General features: G+C 34.9%; 1 protein-coding gene across 1 annotated transcript; it reads left to right on the plus strand.

The window, feature by feature from the left end:
* The first annotated feature begins 1675 nt into the window (after positions 1 to 1675).
* cad (homeotic protein caudal) lies at positions 1676 to 15883 on the plus strand. The gene is made up of 3 exons (XM_018542953.1): positions 1676 to 3041; positions 15280 to 15425; positions 15509 to 15883. Exons 1-3 carry the CDS (start codon positions 1676 to 1678, stop codon positions 15881 to 15883), a joined length of 1887 nt encoding a protein of 628 aa, XP_018398455.1.

The raw sequence follows: 15883 nt of genomic DNA on the forward strand, positions 1-15883 counted from the left end.
ATTATCGAACGCTAACTATGTGCAAGAATAAAGTAAGAAATTAATTGACTTATGAGCATATCATTCGGTATAAGTATAATAATTTGTTACGCACTCATCTCTTATTAAACACATAGCGTTCCTACTTCAACTTAAGTAAACGTAATAAACAACGATTATCGATCTTAATCGCAGCCACGATAAACTTAAGTTTTCGGTTCTAAATCATCTAAGCGGCGAAATGATTTATGAACTTTTCGTACGGTTTATAAGTGTTATACATCCCGGAATTGTATACGATTTTGTTACGACCACGCAATAAAATAGTATATTGCGCGAATGCACCGATTAATACTGTAGATACTGTGTGGATATTGTAGATATATGCGTGTACAGTGCCGTGATTTATGTGCCATTGCGATATCAAATTATCAATTGATATTTGTAATGAGATTTAAAAAATTATGATTCATACAAAACTCTATGATAATGCATATAGAAATACTACCTATTTTATAATAACGTATTAAATGGCAACTATTAAAATTACTATAAAAGTATCTCATGCTTTTGCTGTAATATATGATATTTATCTCTATACTTTACCTACTACAAAATGAACTACCATATATTACTGTATTATAAAATAAAGGCTAATGTGAGCCAGATGCGAAAAGGCAAATTTTTTCTATAATTATAGAAAAAGAAAATTAAATATTAAAATGTAAACTTTATCACATTGAATCAATATCCGCTCAAATAAATTTCAAAAACTTTATTATTTATTTAAAATTTCTAGTAAAATATAGACAGCTGCCTGAGAAGAAAAGGAACGAAGTAAAAAGAATTTAGTTTAATACGTATGAAAATAATTATAATAAATATACGTATATCACAGAGGAAAATTAGATTATCTGATCAATCATCGTTATCATTGCAGCATCGTCTAGGAGATCACAAACTTCAATATCCTAAAATTCTAAATTAGCAAATTTAATTGTAACCTTTCCAATTAAAAAAAAAAGAAAATTATGTAACCGAATCAAATCTAGATTTTTTAATATCTCTAAATATATCTCCAATAAATGAAAACTAAATGTAACAAGTAGGAGTTAATTTTTATCTATTGTATCATTAGAAGATTGAAAAAAGATGAAGTCTATCTTCAAAATGCAGTTGTTACGAGGAGAATAACCGGTCAATTTTTCCCCAAATGTAAAGATCAACAACATACCTTATCGAGAAGGTGGAGCTACAAGAGTCGATTTCTCTCTCTTTCTATCGATTCTCTTCTTGTAGGCGGGCGACATACCTACTGTTCCGCGACATTCTCGTTGGACACCATTATGTTGGGTGCCGGATGTAGATTGGCCGTTCGATGCAGCACGGTGAGAGGCGGAGCTAGAGATACAGGCAGTTCCCCACCAAACCGAGTTGCCCCGTTGGATTTACTTCAACTAGTAAACGCTGGAGTTACGTTGTCAGTTCTATATCGATATTGGACAAAACGCGTTCGGTCGGGAACTAGCAATAACATTTATACGTTTCAACTGTGCCGGTTTCATTGTTTGTGTCACCCAGTGTCGTGAATATACATCGTAACAACTCACGTTAATCTGCAATTTTTGTGATTTTAATTATCTGTGTTTAAAGAAACAGACAGTTTGTTTATTGTGCAAGTTAAGTCCAATTCGAAATGCCATCGTGCCGTGAAGACGTCGTCTCTGGAGAACCGAATACCATATCGAACATCATCAATACGATTCATTACAACCAGACGATCCCATACCGCCAACAGCAGCACCAGGTCGCTGATAACTCACAGCAACATCAACCGATAATGCAACAAACACATCAGCAAACGCCGACGCAACAGGTCCAACCACATTCTGCGGTTGCGGCTCCCATTGAGGGGACCCAATACTGGTATGGCTATCCATCGAGAGCCATACCCGCGACACCGGCGTTACATCCTCAGCATCAGCCGAGTTCGATCCCTCAGTTTTTCAACCACGCCGACGTGATGTCCGGATGGCACTACACAACTCAGTACTCGCCGTATATACAGTATCAATCGCAACACCTACATTTTCAAACGCAATCGCAGTCGCAACAGCATCAAACGCAAGAACTGGAACACCATTCGCCGTCTGAGCAACGCATTCAGTCGCACTTGTCGCAGCCGCATCTGCAACAGAACTCGCCGCCTGAGCAACTCTATCAGCACCCGTCTCCACAGCAACATCTTCATAGTTCGCCGCCACAACAAGTCTGTCCACAGCATCCGTCACCGCATCAACACTTACAAAATTCGCCGCCTCAACAACTTTGTCAGCAACTTACCACCTCGTCGCCGCAATTACAACAGAATTCTCCGTCTCAGCAACATAATCAGTCCATCACCACAAATCCATTACCGCAGCAGCGCATTCAGCAACGGTTAGCAAAACACCAGTTGCAAGGAAGTTCACCGCCGCAGTTCTTCCAACAAAATTCACCGCCGCAATATCTTCAACCGCAAATACCATCGAGGGAACAGGAGTACGAAATTTCGTACAGACGGGTGCTGAAATGGGGCATTAGAAATATCGATATGGCATTCCGCAATCAATATCCATCAGCGACCGCGAGAATAAATGGCAATATAGACGGCAACATGAACGGCAGTTTAAATGGCAGTTTGAGCGGCAGTATGAACGGCAGCAATAACAGTAACAATAGCACTTCTCCTACAACGCCGCCTAATTTTCATACTCTATCGTACAACGACTTGTCTTGCACTTCTCGCAACATGAATCTATCATCCACGTCTGGCAACATAAACCTACTACCTACAAGCATAAACTTGCCGTCCACATCTCGAGATATGTCATCCACATCTCGAGATATGCCGTCCATATCACGAGACATACCGTCCACATCCAGAGATATACCGTCCACGTCGAGGGATGTGCCGTCATCATCGAGACGTCACCAACTGTACACATCCCATAGAATACAGGGGAGAAGAAGCCCGTACGAGTGGATGAAAAGGCCGTCGTATCAGAACCAACCTAAACCAGGTTAATAAAAAGAAATTTCTAACGTCATATTTCTGATAGCACTGAATCTTTCTTTAATTTCTTTTTATCAGGGTTGGCAAAAGATAATGTTTTTCTTTTTAAAAAGGATCAAGCACCAGGATGTTTTAAACAGTATTATAAAAAAACATTTTTTTGAAACATGTTATAAACATCGCTTAAACTTGTTTTAAACAATTTAAACCATGTTTAACATATATGACTTTTACTAACCCTGAGTTTTTGAGAGATTAACAATTCTTTACACACACAAAAATGTGTAAAATTTATTCTTAATTTGAAAAATTTGCAATTGTTTGAATAATAAATGCACAAATTCGAACACTGAAAGAATACATTTTCTTATAATTGTTGATAGTATAAAATATTTTCAACAAACGACAATTGTCAAAGCAGCAAAGAAAAACAGAATAAAAGATTTTAAAAATCATACATTTCATTCTTTGCAATCATTTTCTTGCCGAAAATTCGATAAATATACTGTATAAAATTACATATTTAGTAGAAAATATTCTCCTTTGATTCTAGAAGAAAAAAATTCATTTATTGTAGAAAGTTCTTTAGATTATTAACAAAATTTATAATATGTAAAATAAATGTGAAAAGTACATCATCTATACTTTTTCCAGTACAGCTAAAGTTTGCTATAAATAAAATTGATAATAAATTGTATAAATATCAATTTAATTAACATTTTATAACAAAATTAAATGTCGGAAACGTTTGTTACCCCTATATCGAAAATATATAACTTCCATATTGTAGATTATACATTGTATGTGTGTATACGTGTGTGTGATGTATTTATTGAAAATTATTTCTCTCCTCTTGTTTACTTAAGTTAAGATAAATTAGAACTTATTTTGTTAAAATAAATTCAAAATAACGAATATGATGAATGCAGCGCGTGCCGTCGGGGAATCATTCTACATCTCAATTCATCATTCCTTTTCGTGGTCTTATTCCGTTTCTATTTCATTTTACAATTAACTTAAATGTAACATATAATTGGAAATTGTTGTCAATTAAACAATTTAAATTTTAATTGAGAGATGAAAATAACTATAATATAATATATACCATAAAATAAAATGTAACAACGTGTCTAAAATATTTGATCGAACTTTATGTGTGTATTTTACTTATCATATACATATAAAGCGATAAAAATATTATTAAAACACACGAAAACATTTTTTTTAAATTGTTGTTTAAAAATATTATACATATTGATAGCTTTAGAGTAGCAGAATGTTCCAATACATTTGAAAGTTATAAAAAATATAATTATTTTGCTTCAATATTGCAAAACATAATTAAATTATGACTAAATATCGGTATATAACATGAGTTCTTCCTTTTTTTCTTCATTGTTATTTATTATTTAACGCGAAAAGACAATTGATTTTTCAGGACTTTCAATTGAATGAATTCAGTAAAATTATTATAAATGTACAACGAATATTCATTAATACAACATAAAAACTCGGAAAATTTATGAATTTTAGGAATTTTCAAATACCTATAATTAAATCTAGATACGATTTTTAAAAAATCACATTTCAACGTTATTTTTCTAGGTAATATTATAATGATCAAATTGCAGTTTTCTTCAATAGAAAAGAAACAAGATACAAATATTTTAATTCAATTAAATTCTGAATTGAGAAAATTGAGGAGCTATTGTTGAAATACAAATTAAAAGACGTCTAAAAAAATATCTTTAATTATATTAAACATGTATTACGTTAATACTATTATAATATATTATATAAAATATATGTATAAAAATATTTTTTGTATTTCCTGAGAATATATTTATTTAATTTTAGAAAATATATACTGCAGATTCGTATCGATAAACTTTTTATTAAAATGTCAACAACACTTTATACAAGAAATGATTCGCAATTATCTACCAGCTACCTAATGATTGCAAATTTTAAGCAAACTATTATTCGCATGTCTAAGCTCTTTCTGCCCACAAACAGTTAATCTGCAGTTTCAGGAGGTCGATTAAGAAATCGGACGATTTAAAAAGCCACGTGATGAAATGCATTTAACGAGAACTACTTTCGTGCATATCGTACATGGTCATAAACACGTCTCCAGCGGTCTAGATACCGCAAACCGTGTAAACACAGTAACGGACGAGCAAACATCTAATTGCTCTCAAATATTTGTGAGATAATCCCCTTTCCTTCTTTCCTCGCTCCCTCTCATCCACCTTGATTTTTCACAGGACTCAAAACGACAAAGTTTCATCCGTTCGCACGGAACGCGTCCTGAATCAACACACGCGACAAGAAAGAGTTTAACCCTCGCTGCGTTTCGCGCGGCCATCCGTAATTCGGTATAACGCCAGTTATTCGAAAAATCCGATCAATTGCCTTATTTGATATAAACGTATAAAGAAGATAGGTTTTTTGATGAAAGAGATGCCCTTTCCATTGTTGCAGCGTGCAACGCCGAAACTATCGGCGGTGCGGATCCAACGTCACCGATTAACGAACTCTGTTGCCGGCTTGAAATTCTTGGTACGAACTATCAAAACTAATAATTAATGTAATTAATTGATTGTCGTGTACAATAATATCTTTAGTGTTTGCATGCGCTGTTGTACCTCAATTGTGCATGCAGCTCTCAATGTTCTATAGAAACGTGTTTCGTACTTGTTTTATTATTAGATCTATATTTCAACTTGCAAATATCCAAGGAAAATGATTAACAACACAAAAAGTAAGATATGTTAGAAAATATGTTGATTTTCTAAAATTTATTTTTAATACGTATAGTATACTCTGTGTTATATAAAAATTATGCAATATATTTTATAATTACTGGCATGCTAATGTTACGATAACAAAATTAAAATCACACAATTTTAGCAATATTATTGAAAGTGACAATAAATCTGTTTTTTTTATTACTGTGCTCTCTGAATTGCATCACAGTGCAATAAGTTGAAGTGAAACAAATATGTACATTTCTTTCACTTTAATTACTGCACTGTGTGTAGCAATTCAAAGAATGTAAGAATAGATCTCTAATATTGAATTTTGATTTAACGGAATTGTAAAATACATCGATTTTGGTATATCTCTCTCTCTGCGAATATATTTTTATTTACATCTCATGGAGGTTTAATATTAATATTTTCATATCTCTCTATCGAATTTTTTTATAATGCATTAAAATTGCAATAATGACAATTCGTCTCTCTAAGAATTCAGTCTTGTGTAGCGTCTGTACAGCGTATATGCAGTAGTTCTTTTTAGTTTCTCCTAATTAAGATATTAGGTGCTTGAATTAATCTCGCTGTTTTTTTAATTAAAAACTGGTTCTTATTTTGTCAAAAAGGTATCTGATATTTTATTCACAATACGTTGTCTATCGAAAGCTATAACCTTTTCTCATTTTTGGAGTAACAAATGGATTTCGCGATAGAAAAATTCAGGTTCTTTCGAAGCAATCCAGTCATCGAGCCATTTTTTGATATCTTCGAAGTAACTGAAGTGTTGCTCAGAAAGACCATGCTGCATCGACCGAAACAAATGGTAATCTGATGGAGCAACGTCTGATGAACCCATGATTTCTTGCGTTTAGGATTGTCGTAACGAATCCATTTATCATCGTCAGTCACAATTCGATGCAGAAACGACTTCCGTTTTCATCTTGGAGCAGCAATTCACAAATAGCTGAACGTTTCGTAATGTCTCTTTCTCTCAATTCATATGAGACCCAATTTCCTAACTTTTGGATCATACCTATTGCTTTTAAACGTTTGCTAACGGTTGACACATCGACATTTAATGTTACCGACAACTCTTTGAGCGTCGGACATGAATCTTCTTGAAGTAGTGCCTTTAATTCTTCATCTTCAAATTTTTTTGGTTAACCAGGGCGCTCTTTGTCATTCACGTCAAAATTGTTTTTTTAAATCTTCTAAATCTCTGCCAAAGTTGTTTCAGATAGAGCATGCTCCCTATAAGCCTCCACTAGCAAACGATGACTTTCAGCAGCAGATTTCTTGAGCTTAAAATAGAAAAGTAACGCTTTCCGCAAATGCTCTTTTTTTTTGGTATACAAAACCCGACATTTTTAATGCGATAAAAAATTGTGTTCTTTGTATTCCGATCAAATGTTATATACTGATTATTAAAGCCTATTGATAGTACTTTCATATACATACGCAGTCACTTTCGGCCATGTTGAAACAGCACAAATCCTGACTTCTCCCGGTCAACAGAATTAATTCAAGCGCACCTAATACTTATTAATATTCCAGAAATACCATCATATGCATATTAAAAAATCCGTTTTGTAAACGTTAGACACCTTTTTCTAATAAAAAAAAAAAAAAAAAAAGCGCAGTGCTGCAGTGAACCTTGTGAACATATTTGATCAATCTTTATACGCTATTCGGATTAACATGCTAATTATACATTCAGATTGTTTTGCCCCAAATCCCATTATTCTTCGCCTGATGCACTTGGCCACCAAGCGCTTCACAGAATCCGTGTACCAAATTCTTCTTTTTCTGTTGCGCCCTCTCTCTCTCTCTCTCTCTCTCTCTCTTTCTCTTATTTGCATTTTACCTCACGTGCGTGCAGTAAGTACGCACCTTAAGTACCTTGAAACGAGCGTCCTGTACCTTCCAGCAGCAATTATCTGCGTTTTATGGTTATATTGCGGGCAGAAGCCCGCACGGCAAAGCCTCTCACCATGACAATACAAAAACGCGAGACGTGCATTACAATTTCGTGAGGGTCGGCCTCTCGTGCATACGGCTTTCTCGTTCTCCTGTGCAGAGCCCGTTCGATTCCGTTCCGTGAGAGCGATCCTACGACGGCAGCACGCGATTTCTATACGCTTTTATGGCACCTTCGTCTGACCGCACGATCTCCTCTTATCGGCGCGATTAAAGGTAAACAACGAAGGAGAAAGATCGAATATCATCCGTTTGCGGGTATAAAGACATCAGCCGTTATTATTTCTGTCGATAATTATAGGAAGTAATCGTTTGAAAGTAAAATAATTAGCTCTTTGACACGCATTTTTCTTATCTTTGAGATCAAATTTTGTTTCTTCGAAACATCGCGCCTTGTAGCGCCGCTTTCGTCATTGAATCGTCCTGTGAGTTTAAACGTCTTTAGAGAACCTTCTAGTCTGATCTGCAACAATGCAAATCCGTAAAATGACTCCGCCTATCGTATCTGTGACTATATAGAACCGTTTATTTACGGTTAAGTGTTTTGACAGTAATAAGATCAACGGTGGGATCCATGCATTGTCGAATCTCTGCTTGCTGGTCTCTGCTTGAATCTGGTCGTCAATGATCCACAGCGGAAACCCTCGAGTCATGAGAGTTTCGGTGTTACGCGATTCGGCACGCAGCACGCCATCAGACATCGATTTCTCTCCGTCGCGTTAAAGGAATTGTTAAACGATTCATCATTGGCGTCGCAAGCTGAATTTTCGATGCGAATTATATGACTGAAGTGAAATACGGATGCCACGCGAGGAAATTTAGCGGCTCAGCTGGACGTTCGGCCGAAAATTTAGCTTGAGACTCATTGTTAGTCTGTTGACTAGGATATAATTTAGAAACCCAGGCGCCGAGAAATTTGAGGATTATAGAAATCTTCCAGCAAATAGTCTCTGCGGCACTTTTAATTTGATATTCTTTCTTTTGTACACTTTTACTATATATTCTCTTTTTTTGTACTCTTCTACGACCAGGCAACCATATCTCCAAGGTTCATTCTCAATAATATCGATTTTTTTCAATATTTTACGACAACGTTCTTCCTAGCTGTCGTCGCTCACATATAATTCAAATGGGTTGTGAGACAATAAATCAAGTATGGAAGTTGTTGAGTTTCTTTTGGCCACGCGCTCAGCAGGTATACGATGAAATAGTTTCTGATTTTTTGTTTGACTTTTTTGTCGCCAGTATGTGTTTGAAATTTGTCACCAATGTGTGTTTGTCTAAGATTTATCATTGACGAGTAGAGGATAAAAGAAGCAAACAGGTCAGTTTGTCGATCGATGTTTCCTTAATTCTATCACGTATAATGCTAAACTTCTTATTTTTTTAACTTTCGGCAATTTCCAATTGAAGAGATGGGCGGAATAAACAATTTCACTTTGGCTCTTTTTTCTGAGATTAGCGCAAATAAACAAGAAATTGATGTTGCTTACGTTAATTATTATAATCGTGTTTCGATTGTCCTCTGTGATGGTAAAAATGATGTAATCTATGGAAAAAGATATAATTTGTTTTAATGAGATTTTTACTAGAAACTGCACGAATAAAAATAATACGACAATAATGTGTTTGTTGTACAACATATTTATGTTGAAAAATCTTCTCACGGAAGCTTTCTCAGATAATTAAATGTATTATTTCAATTTTTCCTATACAAGTGTAAAAGTAAATTGTATTCTATATTTATTTCGTATTTCTTCTCAAAGAATATGAAAATAAAAAATATTTATATATATATATAATATGTAGTTTATAATCATTTTTTGTTTTACATAAATGTACATTTAATACTGTACTTATTTGTTGTATAATAAAAAACGAAATAAGCAAGTTATTTTTATCTTTATCAAAATCAAGATTTTATAATTTTTATTCAGTCTATTCACTCCATTATTTTCTCCTTATTTCGTGCATTGTACATTTCATATTCATGCAGTTAAATATGATATATGTATATATGAATAAAATAGAATTCCCTACAAAATTTGCCAAAAAGATATAATTGAATTGTAATTAAATTAAATTAAATGCCCTAAGTATAATTTCCTTTTTCTTTTTTTATTTCTTGATGTGTGTTTTGCTAGTCATTACAATCTTTGTAACACTTGTGTGTAATGTTAACACATGAATATTCGTGATTACATTCTATCTTATATATATCTTTTAATAAAATTTAATGTTGTACATACTATTTTAATGTTATAATATATTTTATATGTACAAATATATACAATATGCATATATTACAATTTACAATATACATTTAATTATTTAATAATATTTGTAACATTTAACATTAATTTTTTCGTAATATTTAAAGCTACTTTATACATATAATATTTACACGTATTTTCTAGTACGGCAATGTTGCAGGCAATAAAAAAATATTACGTATAGACTTACGTATAATAAGAAAAAAAGAAAGAATTTCAAAATGTTAAAGAAGAATATAAACATAGTCGCTGCTATATTACGACGAGACTACCGCCACAATGCGTGCAGTAAAATATCTTTCCCTCTCTCATTCCGTTTCTCTTCGTTCATGGATACTTGATATGCGATATACAAATGCGAGGTGGCACAATAGAGGTAATTGTGACGCCGCTGACGAATGGCACCCGCGCGAGTCGGCGTGTACGGCTAGGCCGACACGAGATATCGCCGGGGGTTGTCAAACACCCGCAGGAAAAGCGGGCACGCGCTTTTGCCATTCCGCGGCGTGAAATGGAAGAGCAAACGCTATAATGGGGTGGCAACGAGTCCCAGGAGCACCGTTTCTTTCGTCCCCTCGCTCGCGTCTTTCCCTTCACATCTCTCTGTCCTCCCCCGTCTCGTGACGTTCGTAAAATCCGTCGCGTTTTCTCCTCGCTCTTTTCCCTCTTTTTCCCCCGTCATGCTCGTTCGCATTTCGCGCACGGATACTCGGGAGAAATAGCTCTGTAGGATCCGTTCACTCGAAAGTATAGACAATGACAAGGGGGGGGGGGGGGTCCAACGAACTATAGATACATTTTAAGAAATCGTCTTCGACGTTCTGCTTGCGATGATAAACTTCAGCGAGTAATTATCGCACGTCGTTAGGTTAGAGATTAATTAGAAACGTTTTCGGTGTTTATTACTGATTTTCGAATATAAGTTAAAATATCAATTGTCTGTTCTATCGAATTAAAAGTATAATACAACCGCGCTGTTGAGAGCATCTAACGCATCGTGGTCGCGATCAGCGCGTCACCGGGGCCGTAAGCGCGATATCGGCAAGATGAAAAACGCCGACGGTAATCCTTTCTAACTCAGATATACGCTTACGTGGCCCATGCGTGAGACGGAAAAAAAACCGACGACCTGCCCTCTTGACGACAGGCCTCTCTTCGCTGTGCAAACCATTTGAGACTTGCCGGCGGACTCCTCCGAATGTAAAAAGTTCAACTCGGAGTCGCACAAAGTTGCTCCGTTAACCGTGAAAAAGTTCCAGAAACTAGAAACGTCGATTTCTTAAGTCTCTCCCTTTCGTGTCGGGATGCTGTTACAGCGAAAGACCAAATCATTCACCCTCGATATTAAAACATCGGAATTCAACTTTATATTTAACTTTACGATTAATCGCATTCGTTTTTTCTCGATTCACAATTTCAATTTGCTATTAATTCTTATGTAGTTTTGAATAAAATTATTTAATAAATGTCACTAATTAATGAAAACTTCATAGTAATGAAATATTTTGCTGTTTCTTACTACAGTTTGCTGGTCTGATATTTAAACAATTTTTTCTGTTTAATTCTTTTGAAGTCTAACTCTTTGTTAAATATAGTTCTTGGTATATCGCTTAAATGAATGATACAACTTTTTCGATCGCGATAAAAATCGGAATCACGAAATTATCTTTGCAAGCGTGGCGTGGCGAGCACCCGTCACGCGAGAAATCTATCGCAATTAAGACCAGTGCCGCATAGAGTTTGGAATTTTTTTGATTCGATTACAATCTTTATAAAGATAAAGAGTCTGCCTTTTGATAAGCTTTAAGGATGTTTCATGTGTTTGTTTACGTGCATCAGGCTACGCGACGTTTGCTCTTAACGCGTCAAATATTTGCACGTCTAACAATGCGAAGCGTAACAGAAAAAACGAGCGAGAGAAAAGGAAAAATCCAAGCTACATTACGTGATATCATATTGACAAAAACCATGGCGAACACTGTCTAATATTTATTCCTCGTTTATCTTGTGTTACACTTTATTGACACAACAGAGATTTAAACTAGGCATTACGCAATCACGAAATAGTCGATTATTGCGAAAAGAAAATCTAAACAATAATACTTTTTTTTAAGAAAAAAAGAAAAAGCTATTGCACTATTTGTTTCTAGAGAGAGAGAGAGAGAGAGAGAGAGAGATTTTTGTTTCTCAAAAATCATTACGAATTAAATAATTTATATAGATGTTCTTTTGATATCTCCAAGCTGAGCACAATACTTTTTTTTTCTAGAAACAGCGTTCCTCTTAATTTCATAAGAAAGTTGATTTATGCTTTTTTACATTATCTCGATATAATTAATAATAACTGAACTTTCGAACTCACATTTGAAAATTGAAATTGGAAATCAGTCGATCGAAAAACCCGGTAGCAGATAAGATACAGTGAACGCATCAATTCATTATATAGCACATCTCTCACATGGGGTACGTATAGCGAAGACGTGATTCAAGTATTATCATAGATACGCAGAGCTGGAAGTGCCCGCGATAACGATCTCTCAATCTCAATCCGACTAGATGAAAACTCGAAACCAGACAGTTTGTAATTTATTGCTGCGTTATTTGAACAGATTATACGGATTTAACCATGAACGGAGCGCCGCATGCGTCGACGTGTGTATCATCTAAACGCCAACGTATATCGCCTAATTCTCCAGAGATTCTTTCTCATTGTTTACATTACCTCGCATGAATTTTCTACACAATCACGTACAAGAAAGACATCTTACAAATAAGATAAATCTTTCGTAAGTGACTTATATAAAGACACTTGTCAACTTTGTCAAATTTGTTTTTTAAACGCGCGTAAGTATCGATCAAAAGCCATGCTTTTCTTCAAATAAATTCATTTTATTCTATTGCGTATATAATTAAACCTATTAAATTATAAAGTAAAATATATATAGAAAATATATAATTACATACTTTAGATACTAAAAATATTTTACGAAATGTTCTGTTTTGCTTCGCAAATCTCTGACCCGTAAATCTGTGATATTTTCGTAATTTGTATATCACTATAAATTCAAGAATTAATTAAATAAAAAAGATCGAAATGAATTAAAATTTTATTAGGAGTTTATCGTTTGATTTCTCGTTGATATCAAAATTTAATTTCGTAATCGTTGATTCATAAAGAGAAAAATTAAAAAAAATGTAATATCATAGTTCAAAGTAATATTACAGATGTCGAAGAATATCAGATATCTCTTCTGATTAAAATGGATATATGTTTTCAATACAATTTTATGTGAATTCTTGGCTTTTATGGGTTGACTCTATTATTTATCCCTGCCATTCTTGCCGCGCATCCTTGCCACAAGGATATCCTGCTGTCCCGATACCAACCATACTACCTCAGATTGTAGTCGTTCTGTGTGTACCGACGAAAAGTCTAAGGTCGCTTGCTTATTCGTAACGCCGCGAAGGCCTCGGAGTTCCCTTATCGAGGAGTGGTGGATTAACGTACACGCCTTTGATCTCGCCGGCAGAGCCTTATCTAATCGTGTCCCTCTCTTTTGAGCCATCTCTTGCCGTTCCCCCCACACACACGCACACACAACGCACGCACACACACACATTCCTTACATCCTTGTTTCCCGTTTCTCCCTCCCTCCCTCCCTCCCTCTCTCTCTCTCTCTCTCCATTCTACATTTTGTGCGCGTGTTACCGCCAAGAATGCCACGTCGTAAGAAACGCATTCACACTGTGCGATTGCCAACCACTTCTTCTTCTTTTTTTTTTTTTGCCGCCTTCTGGCACGTCGTTTCCTCTCATAAGAAATAATCGTGCTTTATTCATTGCAAATCGCAGATGCATCTCTCGTTCTGCAAATGCCGTTATTTCAAGCTATTGTAATTTTGTGTGTATACATGTGTGTTTTCTTTTCTATTACTATACAATAATTGTGATTATCATAAGATATAAATTAATCCGCATTAGAAGTTAATAACATTGTATATTTTCCTTCTATTTTTAAATAATTTTTATGTGCTTAGAGCATGATTATAATTGTCAATAAATTAATCCGCATTAGAAGTTAATAACATTGTGTATTTTCCTTCTATTTTTAAATAATTTTTATGTGCTTAGAGCATGATTATAATTGTCTTAGATGCAAGTTATTAATGTAATAGTACATTTTTTAGATGTATAGCTATAATATTGATGTTTCATTTGTAAAAGTTTTAATTAAAACTAATTTTGAGAATATCATGAAAGGCAACATATAAGAATATTAATGATATTTGATAACAATTATCTTCTTTAATATTGCTATCTTAATATTTTATTTTTCTTAATCTTTATTACTTTTGCACTACTTTTTCACAACTACAACTTTGAGGAAATTAATTGTATTGAGACAAATTATATTTACTACAAATTGTGAATATATTCTATACGCTATTCTAATTATTTCAAATTACTATTTTATATTTTCTTTAACAACTTTTTATTTATATTAAATATAATTAATATAAATATTAGTGCTAAATTAAATTCTTGCTAAAAATAATTGAAATGAAATATGAACATTATTTTAATATATTTACATAGATACTAATATAATATTAGGTGTACAAATTAGTTCGGTTCGTTTTTTGTGTTCCAAAATGCATTTATTTCAAAACAAAATGAATGAACGGATTAATTAAAGTATCGTCCATCACTGGCTACTACTTTTTCCCATCTGTCAGGCAATTTTCGAATTCTATCTCGAAAAAATGACTCGTCTTTGAAGGCGATCATCTTTTGGAAAACGGACCGAACTAATTTGTACTCCTATAAAATAGGCTTCTGTGTGTCTCTAATGTTTGAGTATGTAGAAATTGAAACGAAATTAATTGCTCGTTGTAATCTAAATATTTTTGGCAAAAATTTACACGACTGTTCCCATTGTTTTTTTCATCTTCCTTCCACTTCAATTTATATTAACGTATGTTGCAATTACATTAAGAATTAGAAAGCAGGTATTCATCTCAAGTATAGAGATTTTGCGGAATGACCATAGCAAATTAGTGCCTCTCATATTCTTTAGGCTGACATGAAATTAATTACAAAACATTTACTTTGTTAATGTCGCCACGCGGTATATTCGCTGAAAACGTTATCTTTTTAACGCATTATTGACAAGAGAATCAGTACGATAGATATTAACCGCGTTAATAACACCAGTCGTTATCTGCTTCTTTTTCAGGAAAGACTCGCACAAAAGACAAATACCGAGTGGTCTACACGGACTATCAAAGGCTAGAGCTAGAAAAAGAGTTTCATATGAATCATTACACTACTATCAAACGCAAGGCGGACCTCGCTGTTCAACTCGGTCTCACGGAACGTCAGGTGAGTCTCACGCTCCTTTATCAATGAAAATTGTCAAATCATTGCGCGGGGACAAGCGTTAAACGGAATTCAATTCTGTGCAGATAAAGATCTGGTTCCAAAATCGACGTGCGAAAGAGCGAAAGCTGATGAAGAAGCAGCAAGAGCAATTAAGAGAGCGGCAGATGAGAGCGCAAGACGTCGTAGCGGCGGCCGCGGCAGCGGCCTCCACGACGGTGGAGGTGGTAGCTGGAGGTATGATGGGTTATTCTACCGGTGGAACAGAGATAGGTGGGATGCTGGGCGGTCTGATGCAGGCCAACGAGAACACTTCTTCCGCGCCTCTTTCGACACCGACGACATCGACATCACTACCTACCGCATCTCTGCCTACGACACTGTCGCAGCCTGCATCGCAGCCTGCGTCGCTACCCACGACACTGCCTATGCAATATTCAGGACATTCCAATGCGATGTAA

Source organism: Cyphomyrmex costatus, unplaced genomic scaffold, assembly GCF_001594065.2.
Source record: "Cyphomyrmex costatus isolate MS0001 unplaced genomic scaffold, Ccosl1.0 scaffold355, whole genome shotgun sequence".
NCBI lineage: Eukaryota > Metazoa > Arthropoda > Insecta > Hymenoptera > Formicidae > Cyphomyrmex > Cyphomyrmex costatus.